Raw genomic sequence first — 22,949 nt, forward strand, 5'->3', positions numbered from 1 at the left:
AATGATTTATTATTGTGTTTCGGTAGGGATGAATTTGGGGAGAGAAAAAATATTCCAAAACTTTCTAAAAATACAATATGAGAATTAACTGCACAATTACTAGAAACGTGTATCTTGGATATTATACAATCATACAAAATTTGTGGGAAAAGACATTTTTTTCAAGACGTTTCCAACTCTTGACTTTGAACCAGTTCTGTAGAATGATCCATATCAGAGTGAAACGCTTCTCAAACAAGAACAAATGTAGGGCAGGGCTTGATTTAGTCTGAGGGGAATTGATTGGATGGTTGTGGTTTGCTATTGGTGGATCTCATGTGATTGACAGGTTGCCCCGCCCTCATCATCAGAGAAGAGAAGAGATGCTGCAAGAGGAAGATATTCTGATTCAACATGAATTTAACACAATAATGATGTGCACCGATAAGAATAAACACTGAAATATTCCATAAAAAATAAGCATGATCGATTATGACTTCATAGTGACTTTAAAAGTACTATTATAAAATAAACCTTTTTAAATGTAAAGCGGGTCAAGGGATAATGGACTGTTATAGTTCAGCAGCTTTCCTAGATAATGTTCAGGACAGGGTTAATACAGCTCCACAATATCACTGCCATTCTGTTTGTTGCAGTGATGGATGAACACAAACCCTGAATGACGCGCGAGTAAAAGCAACATTACCAGATTACTGTCACAGAACACCGCTGTTTGCTTAACCTCTTGACTGGCGCTCGGGCAGGAGGCAAAGGTTGAAAACACAGCGCTGTCGTTACACTGATTACTTCACGATTCATCAGGCGCGCGCTTCACTAGAGTACAGGAAGGTGTTTGTGCGTGAGAGCTTCAGTGGAGTCAGTGCTTCACCAATGAGAACATCTTTCATTCTGTGAACTGACTGACCACATGAGCCACAACAGATTCGTGTAGCAACTCTGAAGAAGTTTCAGTTCTCTTGTCACGTGTCGTCTGAAGGCTTTCGGTCTATGATCACCATCACTGTCTTCAGATGTGTAAAAGCACAACACTGGCACACAACAGCATCGGTCACACTGTGCTCTTATTCACAATAATGAAGCTGTCTTACAAGTTTATTTGATAGAAATCCCCCATCAGACACTTCATACTGAAACTTTTAGCGGTTCATGAGTTTATCACTATAGTTTTAATTCAGTATTATGAATTAAGCAGCTTGTAAACATACTATCACTAGAAAATCCATTAAACATAAAAGTATTATGCAATGATTTAAGACATTTCTCCTTATACAGAACCTTTTCTTTAAAATTGAGAGTCCTTGAACAATTAAGATATCATTATCTGTCTCCATGCTTGGACAATATGTTATCTATATGAAATGTGTAATAAAAATAATCGCTTCTCGAATTGTGTTGAAAGAATAAAAATATATTTGAGAGATTGGGTCAAACTCATACTTTCACTGCAGTTAATATTTCTCTTAATTAGTAATTGTCGCATTACACACGTGACTCAAGACACGTGTTTTCATTGCTCGTGTCAGGAAGAAAATACTGCAGTACAGAATATTAAAAACCACAATCACACAAACACACTGTATTAATGTTATAGGTTTCTTGGCTCAGTTGTGCACCATATTGAATTGCCATGTATTTATAGTGTGTGATCTGTAAGATGTTTATCAGTGGATATGAACTGAATTGTTGCAGTTTTTCATTTTTTGTGCATCTGTGTCTGTGACAATTTAATTTAATTTAGTACATAAGTATTATTTTTAAAATCTTTGATAGACTGATTTTGCAACACCATGAATTGCATATTTTAAATACTAGGTTGTAATTTATAAATTATAATATATCATATTTATAATAATTGTCATCACATTATAATTGCCTGAATGCATATTTCATTATTGTGCTTCTTTCACATTCAGAGAAAAGCTAAAAGTATTTTTAAAGTATTATTTTAACATTTTACTCAACATGTTTTTGACATTATAAAGAAACCTTTCTTTGTACAAATGAAATTTCTATTTACATAAATATGGAAATAGAACAAATTTCAGACTGCAGTATTTTGTTGATTATATTTCTAATGTGTAACATTAATTCTAACAAATGGTCATAAGAACATCTCTTTGTAAGAGACATGGTTTTGCATTTCTGAGTTTTATCAGCACATTTCAGACCAAAATAATTCCAGACCAAAAAATAATTTTGCCCTAACTGCCTGAAATAATGATAATATACATGACTTCTGCACAAATGCTAATTTTAGTATTTTATTAGTCAAATGAGCAGTGTTATTATACATTCGAAATATTATTTGATAATGGAATTTCTGTTTGTTAGAAATCATTAGTCGTAACAAATCGCATTGAAGGCAAGCACGTTTAAGTTTATGATTATTTATTGCATTATATTTTAAGTCGAGTGATTTTCATACTGTAGATTCAAAATTCATTTTTAGAATAATTATTGCATGACGTGGGCTTAATAACTCCTTATCTTGAGCAAAATAAGCAAGCTGACATTCAGTACAATCTATATCTTTTATTTCGAATACAAATGTCATTTACGTAAGTCTTAGTCTGTCTACTAATAAAGTAGGCTATAGCTACTCATGAACAAGCCTATGATTAAATCTGGAAATAAAGAAAAATGACTGAGAAAAATGAGAATTAGACCTCAGATGTCATGTCCGTAATTGATAGCCAAAAAAATAAATAAATAAAAAATCTTGCATTAATTCGATCTCACCACCTGCATGACACAAATTTGCGCCATTACGTATTCGGGAAACAGTCGTGTCTAGCTAGCTGATTTCTTCAACAATACATTGTATCGTACTATATGGTAGTGAAGCAGCGAGTTACGTCGTTGTACGGCACCCCAGATGAGCCGATGAACTCAGAGCCAGGAGAAGATAACCATAATTAGAAGTGACTTCTAGAGCCAGTGATCCATGCAGGTTATTAGTGTTGTCACGAAATGTTGCAGATGCTCCTGCGCATGCGCACTGTTTGACTGCACCCTCCCTCTTCTGACAAGCGTTTCCCAAAAATTCAGCACTGAACGGCCTGAAGAGAGCAAACAGAATAAATAAAACCTGTACAATGGAATGAGTTTAGTGCCTTTAGATGGAGAACCATAGATCAAAATGTCCTCTGCTGATCCTGGACAGATTACACTGAAACAGATGGATCAGGCCTTCCACGGTCTGTTTAGTCTTAGTTGTGTTTTCTTGAGAAAAATCTACTAAAGATACGCCTACTGCCAAGCATTTTCATTTCGAGACACTGGCCCATTCACACCAATGACAGGAACTATAATGACAGTTCTAAAAATCCTCCTAAACATAGGCCTGAATAACAGCAGGGTTCACAGTGGTGTGCGGTGGAGCGTTAAAATGAGGAAGCAATTTTTTATATATCAAATGTAAATTTATGTCCCGGTATGTTATACTTCATTTTCCTGGTTAAATAAACATTACATAAAAAAGAGAGACCAGATCTATTTTGTATTTTTACACTATTATGTAATATTCATCTCATCAAGTTTTTTGTTTATGTGCATTTTAACATTTATTCCCAAATAATAACTAAAGGCAGTAATAATTTAGACAATATATATGATTTGTGAACTAAGTTCAGCTTTTCTTTTTAATAGTCAATTTATTTTCAGCAGTCATCAAGCTTGTCGCATCAGTTACGCTTTCTTTGTAACTTGAATACAGAAGGTGGTCTGGCAGGAGATAGATATTTTACTTTATAACTTGTTAAATATGGATATATTTTTTAACCAAACGCATCGCTTCGCTTCAGAAGGCCTTTATTAGCCGTCCGGAGTCGTGTGGAGTATGTTTATGATGGATGGATGTGGATGGAGACACTTTCTTCAGCTCATAGTCGTTGATCCCGCTCACTGCCATTATAAAGCTCGGATTTGTCAGGATATTTATTAATATTTCTCCAATTATGTTCATCAGAAATAAGAAAGTCATACACCTAGAATGGCTTGATGAGTAAAGCTTGGGGTAATTTTCATTTGAAAGTGAACTAATCCTTTAAGACTTTATAATGTCACATTTTGTAATATTTGCGTTGTTATATTTTAGTAATATCCTCATCCGTTTTTTTGAGGAGACACTGCCTCCCTTGCCTCCTCAAAGGAAAGAATCACATAATTAGCATTTAACAATAATGGCACAGATTTACTTGCAATCACTTTCAGAACAATTTTTCCAGCTGATGAACGATATAAACATTGACAGCCAATCAGAATCCATCCTTCTTTGACGAGCTCGAGCATTTAAAGCGACAGACAATAAAACCACTGCACACTTATAATAAACAGAACAATATAGTCCACTGGTGTGGATGCTAATATAGTTATTGTACACTAATATTGTTAGTTATCTTTATCGTTCTTAAAGGTGCTGTAGAACGTCTTTTTATAAGATGTAATATAAGTCTAAGGTGTCCCCTGAATGTGTCTGTGAAGTTTCAGCTCAAAATACCCCATAGATTTTTTTTTATTCATTTTTTTAACTGCCTATTTTGGGGCATCATTAACTATGCACCGATTCAGGCTGCGGCCCCTTTAAATCTCGTGCTCTCCGCCCACAGAGCTCGCGCTTGCCTTTAACGGTGCATAAACAAAGTTCACACAGCTAATATAACCCTCAAAATGGATCTTTACAAAGTGTTCGTCATGCAGCATGTCTAATCGCGTAAGTATGGAATTTAATTGGATGTTTACATTTAATTCTGAATAAGTTTGAGGCTGTGCTCCATGGCTAAAGCTAACATTACACACTGTTGGAGAGATTTATAAAGAATGAAGTTGTGTTTATGAATTATACAGACTGCAAGTGTTTTAAAAATGAAAATAACAACAGTCTTGTCTCCGTGAATACAGTAAGAAATGATGGTAACTTTAACAGTACATTAGCAACATGCTAACGAAACATTTAGAAAGACAGTTCACAAATATCACTAAAAATATCATGTTATCATGGATCATGTCAGTTATTATTGCTCCATCTGCCATTTTTCGCTGTTGTTCTTGCTTGTTTACCTTGTCTGATGATTCAGCTGTGCACAGATCCAGACGTTAATACTGGCTGCCCTTGTGTAATGCTTGAACATGAGCTGGCATATGCAAATATTGGGGGCGTACATATTAATGATCACGACTGTTACGTAACAGTCGGTGTTATGTTGAGATTCGCCTGTTCTTCGGAGGTCGTTTAAACAAATGAGATTTATATAAGAAGGAGGAAACAATGGAGTTTGAGACTCACTGTATGTCATTTCCATGTACTGAACTCAACTATTCAAGATAAATTAAAATATATGCCAAGATAAATTATTATTTTTTTTATTCTAGGGCACCTTTAAGGCCTGTTCACACCCAAAAGGATAACTATAAAGATAACAATAACTATATTAGCGTTCACACCAGCAGACAATATTCTGAAGAGCTTCAATTTTGTAGTCTGTCGCTTTAAATGCTTGAGCTGTAAAGCAGGATGGGTTCTGATTGGCTGTCAATGTTTTTATAGTTTATCAGCTAGAAAAATCTTTCAGAAAGTGATTGCATAATATCGTTTCTCGATGCCGTTATCGTTATAGTTGTGGCGTGCTATTCTTTTGTCTAAACTTCTCACTTTTCGGTGAAAATTGACCTTTTTGAGACTAAAATAGGTCACGAGATTCGCGCAGATCCGATGAGAAAGTGTTGGGGTGTCTGAGAAGACAGTCTTGGTGAATGAAATCATGAGAATCATGCCTTCTCACATCCAAAAAACTTTGCACGCGCAAAGCTCCTAGGACGAGTGAATGTGAGCACGACTGAGATCTCCGCTAGGTCTGCCCGCAATAAGGGTGAATCTCTACAGAAACATTTGTTGTTGTTGTTGTTGTTGTAGTTATCCACCTTATTTTTCAACGCAGAAGTAAGTTGTTTTCTGTGAATGGGAGAGACTTCCGATTTATTAGCCGCTATAGGAAAATAACGAGAAGAATATCAACGATGAAGCACATCTGCCAAATTTTAGCAGACCCTGGCCAGATATAAACACTTATGTTGCGGCAGCGATCAAAATGAGTAAATGGCCTTTGAAACTAATGTTTCGCTTCAAATAAAGATTCTATTACATTGTTATGCCAGTAGGTGGCGACCAGTGACTGTTAAAATGTATTTGACAGAGATTCGTTCAAAAACTCTGGACGAAACAAGTCTTCATTCAGAAATTTCAAATGATTTTTAACATATGGAATTTATTTAAAATAATAAATATTTTAATAGATTAATTTATAACATTTTAGACATTTATAATACTCACTTATAACATTAAATAGAACATTTTGTCAGAACCTCAAGTAAATTGCATGTTATTTTGTTTAGTTGTCTAATGTTTTGTTTTCAGAACCGTAGGAGAACAGTGATCTGACAATCCTAAATTAAGCTTAAAAGAATATATATTTGGTATCTAACTTATCCTATTAACACTGTTTCTAATATTAAAATGTACTATCTTAAGAATGAACTCTTTATGCACATTAACAAGGCTTTGGGACAATCATGCATTAAATCCAGGATTCTGAAATGGTTTCTTATTTTAATGACGCGGCATTTCGCATCCAGTGTGTGAAGTTCTGCAAACCTCTTTATGTATATGTGCTCTCTATGACGTCATAATGTTATTACACGCGATGACGTGGATCATTAGGTGACTATAATCTGCTCTATGGATGGAAATTCATTTCAAGCAACTGACTGTCCTGCTACAAACTGGAGGAAGAGGAGGAGGATGAAGAACGCTATTTACAGTATATGTATTTATTAAGCCTTATTTCTCCCAAATAAACATGTAATAGCAATAGGTAGTAGTAGTTAAAAATTTAAAACAATGGTAAATTTGCTGTTACTGTGCTTTTGCTAGTTGAACTGTAACTGTAGTAAACGATGGGTAATTTGTACTGTACATTGGTTTTGAAAATCAAAATGCATGATGTTTATGTGTCGGATTGTCTCTGGAAAAACCCTTGGAAAAGGCCCTGGGCCGGGCGCTCCCGAATCTGATAATGCCGGGGAAATGTTTTTAATTAAAATATCCATATATAGGCATATACATAAATTATTATAGAATATTATATATTGCCTTTAAACAATGTTGTGTTGCACCTAGACTTGGCCAAATGCAACCCAATGCATTTTTCCATTTTGGGTTTGTTACAGTCGAAAATGTCATCATGGAAATAAAAAACGGGAAATTAACAATTGGGTGATTAGATATTATGATTATTTATTATTAGCCGTTTCTTTTTACGTTATTTTATATGTACTTAATTAAAAGACTGCTCATTGATTATTAGGTCTGTTTAATTTAATAAATAGCCTATTTTTATTGTATCTACAAAACGTTCTTTTTGGCTTCAGTTCATTCAGTTCATTCATTCATTATATTACTATTTATTTAAAATTTTTAATTATTCTGAAATATACTTCACGGATTGCCAGACAAAACACAAACACGCGCTGTTGAAATCACAGGCCTTCACGGACCTTGACTTTAATTATTTTATAGTAAACTATATTTTTAATACCAAGATCTCATACAAACATCTCTTATTGAAACCTTTTTGCACCATGTTGGCATATAGATCGAATATGTTCATATTTTTCGGATTTTCATTTCGTGTTCATTTTTGTTCCATTTATGTTTATCAACTACTTTTAAATACCTGAAATAAAAGGTCCTTTACTGTCTCTCACGTGTCTCTGTGATGCTCTGAAAACAAAGGAGCAGCGAGAAATACAAATGAATAAATAATTAAAAATAAATAAAATAAAATAAAACTGTCATCATTTACTCGCCTTAATTTCAAACCAAACAAGTCACACACATTGACAAAATATCATCTTTTGTGCTCCACAGAAAAAAATATTTCATAATTAGTTTAATATCGTCGGTGTGTAAAACGAGAACAATTCTAACGTTTCTATGAAAATAGATTTTTTTTTTCTTTTTTTTTTTTTTACATTTTAGGTTGGGTTGCAAAACGAAATATCAAAACATTGATTTCCGTTTAGCGACAGTCAGCTCGTTAAGTGCATGTTCTTAAACCAAACCAAACTAATGTAATTGATTTTACTCATTTATTATTGTAGTAGGCCTACTCTGGCTAGTGTTGTAAACCGGTCTTTGAGCTGTTTAATTCATGTAGCCACGTTAAGAAACATATTAATAATTAATAATAAATGACTGAATGTGTGGTAATATTTTCTGTGGTTATAGAAACAGATCTACACAAAGGACTACAACAGACTAAAACTAACCCAATATGTCTTGTTTTATGTGTAAAATGCAATCACAAGAATCGTGTGGGCTTGGTATTTTTTTAATGATTTCCGACCATGTAGGCTACTTATTAAGAAATTATTTGATTTTGAGGTGTTTATTTAGTAAACAATTATTACAGCTAAAGGTTTCAAATGTTTTATTGTTGATCCACAACATATAAGCCAAAAAACGCAATGTGTTTTTCGCAAATTAAACAAATATTATTATACATTATACATTTTCAGTTTGAAAATAGAGACACTGTAAAGAATTCTGTTAAAACATTTATTGTTTATTAATTTAGTACAAATTCTTCATTTCTGTAAATACAAAAGCGTTTTTGTTCTGTCAGTGCTATAATGAAGAATCTCTTTTTTAAAAAGTGCAAAGATTTAAAAGCAACAACAGAATGGAGTAATAATGTCGGCTCAAACTGATCCCACACGTGAGCTTTATAGTCTTACTTTTATATTTGCGGCCCGTTTACAAAAAACAAACAGCACTTAAAACTTTCGTAAATTATCGTGAGCCTCAGACCACCAGCGAGCACCAGAAAGTGCTTTAGATGTTTGCATAGTAATTCAGCTCTGGATGTAGCCTGTAGGTGAGTGTTTCGTTAATACATTATATTGTGTGTTGTTTAGCCTATAATGTATTCGTCTGTTTATTGCACTGTATACCTATGTTAATTCGTTTGTTTTTTAAGCTCTAAAATCATTTGACTAGCCTGCAACTAATGTTTAAATTGTGTAGGAGTAGGCCTATATGTACAATGTAATATTTTAACAACCTGTGAGTGCAGTCTAGGTCCGAGGTTCTCCTTAATCTACAAATGTTTCATTTATTTGAAAAAGACGGATAAAGTAGGGTAAAAGACGTGCTAACATCACTATGGGTCTGTTTAAACACTGATTGACATGCATGCCTCTGTGAGCGCCACATTATCATACATCCCGTATTTCATTATAGTGTGTGTGCAGACTGTATCAGAGCTGAGAAAAGGAGGATGAATGAAAGCCTTAAGGAGTGTCTCTCACAGACTCCGAGTTGAGTTTACTGTCGAGACCCGCAACATATATAGGCTAATGTCAGTAGGACTGCATAATAATGGATCATGGATGAATACAATGGCATCAAATACATTTAAGAGATAAAATATAAATTAACTCGACTTCGAACACTATATAAATAGTTAAATCGCATTAACCTTTGGCAATTTTTCCACCAAAAGGTAAGAAAGCTGGTGCTTTCGAAGCACATAAAAATGAAAAACAGGTCAGTTATAATCATAAAATTGTATATGGAAGCATTTAGTCTGTATGGAAGCTTATTTCCGAAACGGAAAATGGGTTTATCTCACAATTCCGACTTTTTTCTCTCGCAATTCCGAGTTTGTCACACGATATGGCGAAAAATAAGTCAGAATTCTGAGATATGTTTCAACTCGGAACTGCGTCCGAATTGCGAAATGGCTAAACTCGCAATTGCAAGAAATAAAGTCATAATTGTGAAATAAAGAGTCGCAATTACCTGTTTTTATTCAGTGGCGGAAACAAGCTTCCATAATTGTGATTTCATCGCATTCGACGAAATCATCAGTTTAAAACGAATCTGGGGAAACTCTGTCTTGATGGGACAAAACTCCAGGTAAGCCACTGGAAACAGCAGGTGAGAACGAAGAAAAAGATGTCCTTAGGGTGTCGGTGAGTAATGTCTGCTGAGAGCTGAAGGTGTTTTGCTGAAGGCCCGGTGGGTGCAAGTATCCTGACGGGACGGACAATAACCCGACGGGAGACGAACTCATCCCGTAACCGCTAGAACTCCCCAGAATGGGTCGAGTCGCATCCCGGCTGCCCAAATGCTCTATTCCAGGGACGAAAGAACTGTAACCATGTCCTTGATTCAGAAATCCGTGCGACGTCCCGTTGTAATGTGGGTGGTGTAAAGATAATAGAGGCGATATTTGCCAGTATAGAGGATTATTCGCCGTCTCGTTAATTCCCAAACCCAATGGGGAGAATCGAAGTCCTCGCTTAATAGCCAGCTTTCCTCTGGAAGTCGCCGAGCGTCTCCGGAGTTTGCCCGTCGTACCGCCGATAAAAACATCATCGCTCGAAGGGTCCAACATCCAGTAGTTGCCTTTCCCCGGGTCGTCGTAATGTCTCGGCACTTTAACAAAGCATTTATTGAGACTTAAATTGTGTCGAATGGAATTCTGCCAGCCCTGCTTGTGCTCCCGGTAAAATGGAAAGTTCTTCATGATGAATTCGTAGATCCCGTTAAGCGTTAGTCTCTTCTCCGGGCTTTGTCTAATTGCCATCATAATCAGCGCGTTGTAGCTGAAAGGCGGTTTGTCGAGCTTCACAGTTTTGTTGGGTTCTTCTGCATCTTTGACTTTCTCTGAGTCGGACTCCATCCCGGTGGGCTCCGGAGATCGTTTCGGGTCGGTGCCCGACAGCGGTTTGTTCTTCTCTGGAAGTGCCGTGTCGTGTTTCTCACTTTTAGATGGAAGCAGTAGACTTTTGATACTGAATGAACTCAGTTTTTGCAGTGCTGTTGATTCTTTCTGATCCATGTCGCTTAATCAAACCGCAGCGTGAGATTGTTTAAAAATAAAGGTCTGGCGCTGTCGGGACATCCTATGTAAGAAAAGCACTTGGCGAGTAGAAGAGTCAGAACTGGAAACAGAAATTCGCTAATTAAGGAGGTTCCTAATGGGAGGAGCCTCGACTGGATGGTTTTAAGAGCCAGTTGATCCTGATCTGTTACGTGTTTCTACACTAGACGGAAGTAAATGCCAACCACAGTTTTATCACTGCATGCAAATTAACACACTTTTTCAAGCACACATGAAACCCATAGATTTTTATAGCCTACTGTACAAACTGTATTTTCTATTCCCCTACACTAAACCTACCCATCACGGAAAACTGTTTGCATTTTTACATGTTTTTTTTTTTTTTTTTTTTTTTTTTAACATCAGTTTGTATGAATTATAAGCTGTTTTCCTCAAGGGGACCAAACATGTCACAACAAGGACAATGATTTTGAATATTGCCATCTTTGTGGGGGGACACTGTCTCATCATAACTTACAGTCTAAAAAATGCTGGGTTAAAAATGGACAAACCCAGTGGATGGGTTAAATTTGTATAATGCCCAACATGCTTGGTAGTTTTAATTAACTCAACTATATTGTTTAAAAATTACTTATTGCTTGCTTAAGATGAACCCAAAGTGCTGAAAATGAACATTTATTAATATGTTTAATAAACAAACACTTATCAATAAGTTTAATGAATAATAATTAAACAATAAACATTTATTAAATTGCAGTAATTATGTTTCTGATTTTTAATTTCCAACCTATTTGGGTTCATTTTAAGCCAGACATACAGTAATTTTTAAACAATAGTTAAATAAAACTACAATTTTGGCCAAACATTTAACCCAACCTCTGGGTCAAAACAACCCAGTTGTGGAGTTTGTCCATTTTCAACCCTTGGATTGTTTTTAACCCAGCATTTTTCAGATTGTAGGGTTAGGACTATACACACACACACACACACACTCTCTCTCTCTTTCTCTCTCTCTCTCTCTCTCTCTCTCTCTCTCTCACACACACACACACACACACACACTCTCTCTCTCTCTCTCTCTCTCTCTCTCTCTCACACACACACACACACACACACTCTCTCTCTTTCTCTCTCTCTCTCTCTCTCTCACACACACACACACACACACACTCTCTCTCTCTCTCTCTCTCTCTCTCTCTCTCTCTCTCTCACACACACACACACACACACACACTCTCTCTCTTTCTCTCTCTCTCTCTCTCTCTCTCTCTCTCTCACACACACACACACACACACACACTCTCTCTCTCTCTCTCTCTCTCTCTCTCTCTCTCTCTCTCTCACACACACACACACACACACACACTCTCTCTCTCTCTCTCTCTCTCTCTCTCACACACACACACACACACACACACACACACTCTCTCTCTCTCTCTCTCTCTCTCTCTCTCTCACACACACACACACACACACTCTCTCTCTCTCTCTCTCTCTCTCTCTCTCTCTCTCTCTCTCACACACACACACACACACACACACTCTCTCTCTCTCTCTCTCTCTCTCTCACACACACACACACACACACACTCTCTCTCTCTCTCTCTCTCTCTCTCACACACACACACACACACACACACTCTCTCTCTCTCTCTCTCTCTCTCTCTCTCTCTCTCACACACACACACACACACACACTCTCTCTCTCTCTCTCTCTCTCTCTCTCTCTCTCTCTCTCTCTCACACACACACACACACACACTCTCTCTCTCTCTCTCTCTCTCTCTCTCTCTCTCTCTCTCTCTCTCACACACACACACACACACACACTCTCTCTCTCTCTCTCTCTCTCTCTCTCTCACACACACACACACACACACACACACACACTCTCTCTCTCTCTCTCTCTCTCTCTCTCTCACACACACACACACACACACTCTCTCTCTCTCTCTCTCTCTCTCTCTCTCTCTCTCACACACACACACACACACACACACTCTCTCTCTCTCTCTCTCTCTCTCTCTCACACACACACACACACACACACACTCTCTCTCTCTCTCTCTCTCTCTCTCTCACACACACACACACACACACACTCTCTCTCTCTCTCAATTCAATTCAATTCAGATAGCTTTATTGGCATGACAAAAAGATACATTTTGTATTGCCAAAGCATTTAACCAACATAGAAAAAATATTTAGAATAACAGAACATCTGAGTAAAGCCTATGTAGAGAAAATAATAAAATAAATAAAAATAATTTTAGTAACAGAATAGAATAATTCTAAAAAATAATAAATAAAAAAGATTATAATACAGAAATCATGTAGTAATAACTGAACTTAGAATTTGAACATTATATACAGTATATACAGTGTGTAGGTCTAATGGGGATGTGTTTACTGGCTGTTTGTTTCTTTCTGGTTGTCCCTCAGGAGATGGCAAGATGCAACAAATCTTGCAGCTATATTGGAACATTTGGCTTCTTCGCCAAGAATGTAATATAGTTTTTGGATTGGGCTATAGGAGTTAAATTGGGGGAATATTTTATTAATTTTGGGGAAGTAGTGGTCTCTGATATCTTGGTATTTTGGGCATTCTGTGAGGAAATGCAGCTCCGTCTCCATCACTCCCAGGATGCAGTGCGAGCAGAGTCTGTTCTCACGGGAGAGCCATGTCTGTCTGCGCCGGCCCGTCTCTATGGCCAGACTGTGCTCGCTGAGTCTGTACACCGTCAGTGTTTTCCTGAGTTTCGCATCACTAACTGTGCTCAGGTAGTTCGCAATAGCGTATTCTCGATTTAGTGCCGAATAACATTCCAGTTTGTGTTGGTTTTTAGTGGTGTTTGTCCAATGGGTGATGTACTTGTCTTTTTCTGTGTTTATAATTTGTGTAAGCCGAATGTGTGTGAGTGTGTGTGAGTCCTGAGGCTGGCAGATCTCAGCGGGTGTGAGGTCAGTCAGTCTCAGCACCAGCTGGCACAGGGGACTCTTACTTACGCTCAGCTCTTGGTGTTTTAGGGCTTTGTAATGGTATGTGTTGGGGTCGCTTGTTTTTAGGTGTTTCCAGAATTTGATGGCTCTTTTTTGGATATTTAGAAGGAGAGGGTATTGGCCTAATTCTGCCCTGCATCCATTGTTTGGCGTCTTTCTTTGGACTTTCAGTATTCTTTTACAGAATTCTAAATGTAGAATTTCAATCGGATGTTTTTCCCAATTTAAGAAATCAAATTTTATAGAAGGACCCCACACTTCACTGCCATATAAAACAATAGGTTCAATTATAGATTTGAAAAGTTTGAGCCAAATTTGGATTGGGATGTCAATTTTAATTGATCTTTTAATGGCATAGAAAGCCCTTTGAGCTTTCTCTTTGAGTTCATTCACAGCCAAAGTAAAGTTACCTGTTGGAGTTATTTTCAGGCCAAGGTAAGTGTATGTTTTTGTGCTTTCAATGGTTCTGTGTGATAGTGTGAATGTGTGTGTTGGTCCCTGAGATCTGGAGCGTTTCTGGAACATCATGATTCTAGTTTTTTGGAGGTTGACTGTCAGGGCCCAGGACTGACAGTAATCCTCCAGCAGATTCAGGCTGTCCTGAAGCCCTTCTTTAGTGGGCGACAGGAGCACCAGGTCATCTGCATAGAGAAGACACTTTATATCTGTGTCGTGTAGAGTGAGACCTTGAATGGGAGCGTTTTCTATAATATTGGCCAATTGATTGATATAAATGTTAAAGAGGGTGGGGCTTAAACTGCAGCCCTGTCTCACTCCACGCCCCTGGGGGAAAAATTCGGTTCTCGTGTTTCCAATTTTAACCGCACATTGGCTGGCTGTGTACATTGATTTGATCAAATCATAGAATTTTCCCCCTATTCCACTGTCAATAAGTTTTAGGTATAATCCTTCATGCCAGATTGAATCAAATGCTTTTTTGAAATCAACGAAACAAGCAAAAATTTGTCTTTTGTTTTGATGAACATATTTATCAATTAGTGTTTGTAATGTAAAAATGTGATCGGATGTGCGACATTTTGGAAGAAAGCCAATTTGACATTTACTCAAGGCATTGTGCTTCATAAGGAAGTCTAGGAGTCTTGTGTTCAAGATGCTGCAGAAAACCTTCCCAGGTTACTGTTCACACAGATGCCTCGGTAGTTGTTGGGGTCTGATTTGTCACCATTCTTGTGGATAGGGCTGATGAGGCCCTTGTTCCAGATCTCAGGGAAAAACCCGACACTCAGAACATCATTGAACAGTTTTAGCATGGCCAGTTTGAAGCTTTGGTCTGTGTGTTTCAGCATCTCATTCAGGACGCTGTCAACACCACAGGCTTTCTTGGACTCAAGGACCCGTAATTTGTCTTCCAATTCTTTTATTGTTATGGGGAAATCTAAGGGGTTTTGATTTGCTTTAATTGATCTTTCCAAATTGTCTAGTTTGTTTATTATTTCATTTTGATTAGAATTTAGAATTTCAGTTGGGCTATACAATTCTTGGAAGTGGTTTTTCCACTTCTCCCCATCTTGGATTGCCAGAACTTCTTGATTTGGTTTGTATAGTAATCTCCATTTATCCCAAAATTTGTGTGAATTTATAGACTTTTCGATTTCTTCAAACTGGTTTTGCAAAAACTGTGCTTTTTTCCGACGGAGTGTGGCTTTATATTGTTTTAGTGCATCACAGTAATGAAGGCGGACATCTGGATTATCTGGTTGTCTGTGTTTTTGATTTGATAAATTTCTGAGGTTTTTTCTCAGAGCCTTACAGTCCAAATCAAACCATTTGTCAGTTTCTAAATATTTTTTCTTTGATTTAACAATTGTCAAATTACTTTTTCGTGCTGTTTTGTAGAATATGTTGTTTAGATCTTGTACTTCCTGATTGATGCCGAATTGATTTTTAGGGTATACTTGTATTTGGAATGAATGTAAAAGGGATTGAATTTCTGAAGATTCAACAGCATTGATGTAATTAGTGGCGCTGTTTTCTGTCCATTTAAATGATGTTATTTTGTTCATTTGATATGGTGTTTTAATTGGTTTGGGTGATGTTTCAGATTGCTTTATATAAAGGGTGATTTGGCTGTGGTCTGAGAAAGGTTTTAAGGGTTTGACTGTGAATGCTCTCAAAGAAGAAAGGTCGAGATCTGTGATTGCGTAATCTACAGTGCTGTTACCAAGAGCTGAGCTGTAGGTGTATCGGCCGAGCGAGTCCCCTCGCAGTCTTCCGTTGACGATGTACAGAGCCAGTCCTCGGCAGAGCTGCAGCAGCTGCCGTCCGTGAGCGTTCACTGTGTGATCACAATTTTGTCTGGTGGGGTAACAAGGGAATAGGTTATTACTGCCAGTGATAAATCTTGTACCATGTGATTCTAAGAAATCAAATTCTTCTCCAGTTCTGGCATTCAGATCACCCATAAGCAGCACATTTCCCTGGGCCTGGAAATGGCTGATTTCCCGTTCTATGGTTTGAAAGGTTTCCTCTTGGAAGTACAGAGACTCGAGGGGGGGTATATATGTGGCACAAAGGAAGACAGGCTGAGATGTTGATATTATTCCTTCTTTAATTTTCAGCCACAGGTGATATTGATCTTTTTTGACTGATTCTATGGATAGTTCAGATTTAGTCCAGATTATCATCCCCCCCGAGTCTCTCCCCTGTGTGACTGATGTGAGTTTGACTGATGGTAATATGATCTCTCTGTATCCTGAGGGACAACCAGTGAACACATCTCCTCTACACCAGGTTTCCTGCAAGATTATGACATCTATGTCTTGAATTTCTCTCATAAAGTCAGGATTTCTACTTTTTAGACCAAAGATTGAGGAGTTTAGACCTTGGATATTCCATGTAGAAAAGCTGAGTGATTTCATCACAAACTTTTAAATTAAACAATATGGTTTGTTTGCCATTTTGAGAAAAGAGATCGATAGAAAAAATATATATGTATAGTATATTGAGTGAAAAACAATGAATTGTGGAAAGTAATGTAAGGAAAAACGATCAAATCTAAATTCAATTTTTTTTTTTTTTTTTTTTTTTTTTTTTTTTTACCATTGTCCACTGTGTGTTAGTAAGTGAGAGCAGATGATACTCAGCATGTGTTGGATGTCGTGAAGTTCATCGTTAGCTCGGTTTGCTCCTCCGCTGACAGCCTGGGCGTAGCTCAGTCTGCCTGGCTGGGCCGGGCTCTGCTGTGGGCGGGCTTCAGCTGCTGGAGCTGCGGGACTGTTGTAGGATAGTCTCTGTCCGTATGGATCCGGTCTGCGTGTTGAAGCTCTGGGAGGTGCTCTGGCCGGGGCTTTGGATGAGGTGTTGGCTGCAATGTAGTTTCCTGAAGTGAGTCTCGTCGGATTGGCTGGTTTAGGGCTGGTTCTGCTCCACCTGGGGATTGTCTGGTCACTCCTGTTCAGAGTGACATCTTTGAGTCTCTTTGCAAAAATATGAACCAGGTTCTTGTAAAGGTGGACGTGGTCATATAGACAGTCAGTGTCCAGGTCTGGATGGTGGGCCAAGTGGACGTTAGGCAAAAGGGCACAATGTCTAGAGATGCTGGAATTTATTTTATTGATTGTTTTGGGATGGAAATCTTTTCTTTGAAGTAAAGTGGACAGGATGATTTTTGAGTTAGGGAACGTTTTCTAGCTTTTTCCACGACGGCTCTGGGGAGTCAGACACTCTGTCCTGTTGGCTCCGCAGGTCGTTGGTACCCGTGTGGATTATGATGTGACTGGGCCGACCTAGTTGAGATTCTGTCAGGAGCTCCAAGGCTTTGTCAGTGGTGGGACACCAGAGATTTAACAGCTTTGTGTCGAGGGAAAAGTTTTTTTGTGTCGATGAATTTGCCGTTTGAATCAATGAGGAGAGCTATTTCAGCTTCCTCTGTGCTGGATGGTGCTGGTCTGCTGTGAGACGAGGGCTGATGCTGTTGTGCTGGGACAGGGGAGCCTGACAGGGGCGCTGTGATGGCTGTGAGCTGTCTGGATTGGGTCTCTCTGCACAGAGGGGTGGGTGTTGACTCCTTGTGTTAGAAAGCTCTGGGGTGGAGGGCATTGTTTGAGCTCTGTGTGTCTGCTCTGGTTCTTTTCTGGCCAGGAGAAGCTCTCTTAGTTGCTCTTTCAGGGCCTGGATCTCACTGTTCTCCAACTCTCTCGTCTCTTGTATGTCTCTCAGCTGCTCTTTCAGGGTCTGAATCTCATTGCTTTCTGTCTCTCTCTCCTCCTGTATCTCTCTCAGCTGCTCTTTCAGGGTCTGGATCTCAGTGCTTTCTATTTCTCTCTCCTCCTGTATCTCTCTCAGCTGCTGCCTCATCTCTAGTGTGGACTGTTCTCTGTCCTGTAGCTGAAGTCTCAGTGCAGTCAGCTCACACTGATAACTGTCCTTCTCCTTCTGAAGCTTTCTCATTTGCTGTGTGAGGGCTGTCAGTCTCTGTGTTAAGTGTTCTGTGTTCTGCTTGAGCTCAGTATGACATGTGTCTGACTGCTCCTGTTTAAGCACAGTTTCTCTGAGCTGGACCATCTCCATCTCCAGCTTTGTGAAGTGCTCCTGAAGTAGAGGTATAGATTTGAGCAGGGAGGGTGAGATGTTTTCACTTTTAGCAGTTTCTGCAGGATTGGGTCTGAGATCTGAGGTGCTGTTCTGTGCATTTTGCTCAGATGACAGACTTTCAGAGAGTAAAGCCTTCTCATATTTCATAGCTTCATAGTTCGCCTGGAATAATTTCAGGTTCCCCTGTACCATGACTGTGCCATTTTTATAGATGTTCACAGTCATCACAGTGTTGTCAGGGTCATGTGGTTCTCTAATTTTGACTTTCCAGCCATTACAGATGCCTTCTTTCTTTACAGAGGGGTAATGGTTGATGATGGCCTTATGCCAGGCATTGGGGTGATCAGAGAAGAAAATAAGGTTGCAGATTTCTCCAGTTTTGAACAGATCCGCAAATAGAGTCTCTGGACTGCTTGAAAGAAGTTTCTGCTTGTAGTTTTCCTTGCAGAGTCAGTTTTGATATCAGAGGGATAGTGTATGGGCACACAGTCTGAGCTCATCTGTATATGGTCGTGGGGTGATTGCGGCTGCTGCTCTGATTGGTTGATTCTCTCTGGCTCATTTGAATTGCTACATTGAGGAATGCTAGAGTGTGGGCTAGCCATAGTTTTAGCTTTTTAGCATTTTTAGCTTATAAAAATATAAAAATGTCAATTTTATGCCCATGTATTTGCAAAAAACAACCTAACCAGATAAAAAAAGATTCCCAGGGCAGTTTTAGTTGTACTCACTGCTTCTCCCTCTGTGAATAAGTGGATCTTCTCTTGTTTTAAAACTTCCCTCCAATTTTCCAACAGGCCTGCTGCTAGAAATCTGATCCTCTGATCCTCTGCGTTGATTATTTGGGTTTAAAAACAAAAATACTATACTTTCTGAGTCCTTTTCATCAAAGTTCACTTCTGTATGTGGTATTCTTGTAGATTTTGTAGATTTTTTTATCTATTTCTCAGCTCAAAATAGCAAACAAAGAAGAAAATCTAAGAGCTCATGTAGATCATGACTTCTCTTGTCTCTCTCTCTCTCACACACACACACACACACACACACACTCTCTCTCTCTCTCTCTCTCTCTTTCACACACACACACACACACACACACACACACACACACACATACACATATACACAGTCAGACACACACACTCTCTCTCACACACACACACACACACACACTCTCTCTCTCTCTCTCTCTCTCTCTCTCACACACACACACACACACACTCTCTCTCTCTCTCTCTCACTCACACACACACACACACTCTCTCTCTCTCTCTCTCTCTCACACACACACACACACACACACACACACTCTCTCTCTCTCACACACACACACACACACACACACACACACACTCTCTCTCTCTCTCTCTCTCTCTTTCACACACACACACACACACACACACACACATACACATATACACAGTCAGACACACACACTCTCTCTCACACACACACACGGTTTGTTTTGCTATCTTAGTGAGGACTCTCCATAGGTGTAATTGTTTTCATACTGTACAAACTGTACATTCTCTCCCCCTATACTACCTCTACTCCTAAACATACCCATCACAAAAAACTGAATTTGTACATTTTTAATAAAACATTGTTTAGTATGTTTTTAAAGCTATTTTAAATATGAGCACTAAATATGAAATATGAAATGTCCCCATACTTTGTTTACGTTGTAATACCAGTCTAATACTCATGACATTATACACATTTGTGTCCTCATAAATCACAAAAATGCACGCGCACGCGCACACACACACACACACACACACATACACACACACTCTCGCTCTCACACACACACTTCGGAAGCACATGCGTAGTTTGTCTATCAGTGATCATAAACTTCTGGTTCCAGCGCCGCAGTGTCAATAGATGCATCTGATTTGAATATGCATTCCTCCCAAATATAGGCAGAAACAGCATGTGAAAAGGCTAGTGTCCAACTTCTGAAGTCACAGTGGGCAGATGGTCTGACGTGCGCATCTTTACTATCCCATGAGGCCACAGGAGAGGATTTGTGAACGACAGTGAAGCGATGCAACTGATGCTGGCAGGTCACATGATAATGAGAAAATGGTGGATGTACTGTAGTATGTACGGATTACATTCATATTAACACACATTCATAGTAAGCAGAATGCACATTTTTAATGGTGGCAAAATAAGTACTTATTCAAAAGAAGTACTCAGAGAGTTTGTGATTTCGGACACAGCCGGTGGGTTTTTTTATGTGTTTTTGGGTAAATGCCTGAAATATGCTCTGTGGTTATAAGATCATATTTATGAGACATTTCAGATTTTATTGCTGAAAAATGTGAGTTTGGCAAGCAGTTTTTGATTTGATTTTGGTATTTTAAAATAATTAGAAGTTGGTCTTCTTCATGCCTGAAAAAGTTGCCCAGAGGCAAATAAGGCTGCCGAGTGAACAGACTTTCCTAGAAAGGGTTTGGCTCAAGCTACTTCAAGAAAAACAAAATCACCGCAGAGAGATGATGTTGTCAGAGCTGCAGGTCCAGATGCTTGAGCTGAAGTCATATAACACACTGTGAGGACTGAGGAAGAAGTGCAAAATCCTGAAAATAAGTTTCCATGCAACTTTATGTGCATCTTCTCAGTGTTCTAGTGATTATGTTTGAGTACCAGACAAAACAAGGTGTCACTGGGAAACTGAAGTATCTTATGCAGAACTCACTCAATACAATCAAATCAAAACTGTTTATCTTGATCTGTTTCATTCCCAAGCACAATATCCACACGTCTCTTTCTCTTGCAGCTACTGCAATAATAAGAGAGAGAGAGAGTTCAGTTATATAACATGAGCACAGTGACATCTACTGGACACTCCAGGACATGAGCCAGGCCTAATGAATACAACAATTTTATAATGTTAAACATATGTTGTTGTTTTGTACAATTGTTTGATTACTCACTGATATATTAATTTCATTATCTTTATTCTGTGTCATAGAATATCTCAACGCAAATCCACGTAACATATTCAAGGCTGTCTTCACATAAAACACTTTTGCACACATAGAGTTGACAAGTTTTTGCTCCATCTAGTAGACGAGTAAGCCTAAAAGTAAGTAAATAAATAAAATTACACCATTAAATGCTCGAAATTTCTACTGTTTAATTTTCCGGACGTTTTATATCCTAGTTCTGTGTGCGTTTCGTTGCTTTAGTCCTTGACTCTGACTACTGTCTGCATCCCTGCAGTCTACAAAAATTCACCTGCTGCCTCTTCAAATATTATTATTATCTGACTATTTCTGAAATCACGTCTGGCCCTCGGTATCATTTCACTGCGCAGTAAGCCCTATTCGGACGGGATTAGTTTTTCATGGGGAGGTGGAGTAATGCAATTTTACCTCAGGTTGTCTGTAATATTAATTGGCCAATTCGCATGGGACAACACATCTCAGTAAAACTAGCAGAAGTGGGAGGGGCAACTCGATTTACGCACCGCCATCCCCTCCCTGTCGTCATGTGGCTATATGTTGCTTTTCCATACCATGTTTGCAAACCTGGCGCAAACACATATAATCTTAATATATAAACTACAGTTAGGTCCGGTCACATGACTTATTAATTAAATTCTGATTGGATTATGATGGTGATAGGCACTTAGCTAAAGATAAAATTAGTTTTGTGCCTCTGATATGTGCTTTCGATCTTTTTGCTCTGAATGGTATGTAGAAAATACTTGAGGTTTGCAACAGACTTGTCCCACCACCTACAACACAAATGAATGTTTCTTCAAGTGCTCCCATGCTTGGAAAATGCGCAGAAAATGACGGGACAGGAAATGACGGAATTTTACCGTACTTACAGCGGGTCTATTCGGACGGGATTAGTAGGCCTATTACCTGAGGTAATTTTTCCGGACCTTTTTACAGAAGGTGAAAGTCACCGTAATAGTTACTGATATTGCCGTAATGATTACTGAGATGGCACATTCGGACGGGACTAAAATCACCGAGAAGCTCTGGTAATGATTACTTTACCCCCACCTCCCCATGTAAAACTAATCCCGTCCGAATACGGCTTTAGACGCTTCCATGTGGACGAGCAAGTTCTGTAAAACGCTTGAAAACAAATTCACTCGTTGCCAGTAGGTGGCACTCATGGAACAGCAGAGCAGTTACAAGCAGGGACGCCTTATAAACACGTTATTGCAGGCTTTAGGTTATATGAAAAGAAAGTGCCATCAAAAACTTTCCTGGCCGAAATGTTTATAGATATGATAATTACACAATAATTACACAAAACATTAATTATTCATCATCAGTTGTTCGATCGAAACTATCATTTGGCATAAAATGTGCATTATTTGGTGATTACAAACTGCTTTAAAGGCGCAAGAACACGCAACAGCACTTTTTACGCGTTTTTATTTTGAAACAGGCTATGTTTACATTTTACTAAACCATATCCTTTTGAAGCTGCAGTGCAGTCTGTAACTTTTTTTTTTTT

At 38.5% G+C, this 22,949-nt stretch overlaps 1 protein-coding gene across 1 annotated transcript; it reads right to left on the reverse strand.

The window, feature by feature from the left end:
- Positions 1–9,929: 9,929 nt before the first annotated feature.
- foxg1d (forkhead box G1d) lies at positions 9,930–11,254 on the reverse strand. Its single transcript, XM_067385496.1, has one exon. It carries the CDS (start codon positions 10,902–10,904, stop codon positions 9,930–9,932), a length of 975 nt encoding a protein of 324 aa, XP_067241597.1. The 5' UTR covers positions 10,905–11,254.
- Positions 11,255–22,949: the final 11,695 nt, after the last annotated feature.

This window comes from Chanodichthys erythropterus, chromosome 5, assembly GCF_024489055.1.
Source record: "Chanodichthys erythropterus isolate Z2021 chromosome 5, ASM2448905v1, whole genome shotgun sequence".
Classification (NCBI taxonomy): domain Eukaryota; kingdom Metazoa; phylum Chordata; class Actinopteri; order Cypriniformes; family Xenocyprididae; genus Chanodichthys; species Chanodichthys erythropterus.

What these genes read in the sequence shown, in the direction of transcription:
- foxg1d (XM_067385496.1), bottom strand. Translation starts at nt 10,904, where the DNA reads ATGGATCAGAAAGAATCAACAGCACTGCAAAAACTGAGTTCATTCAGT.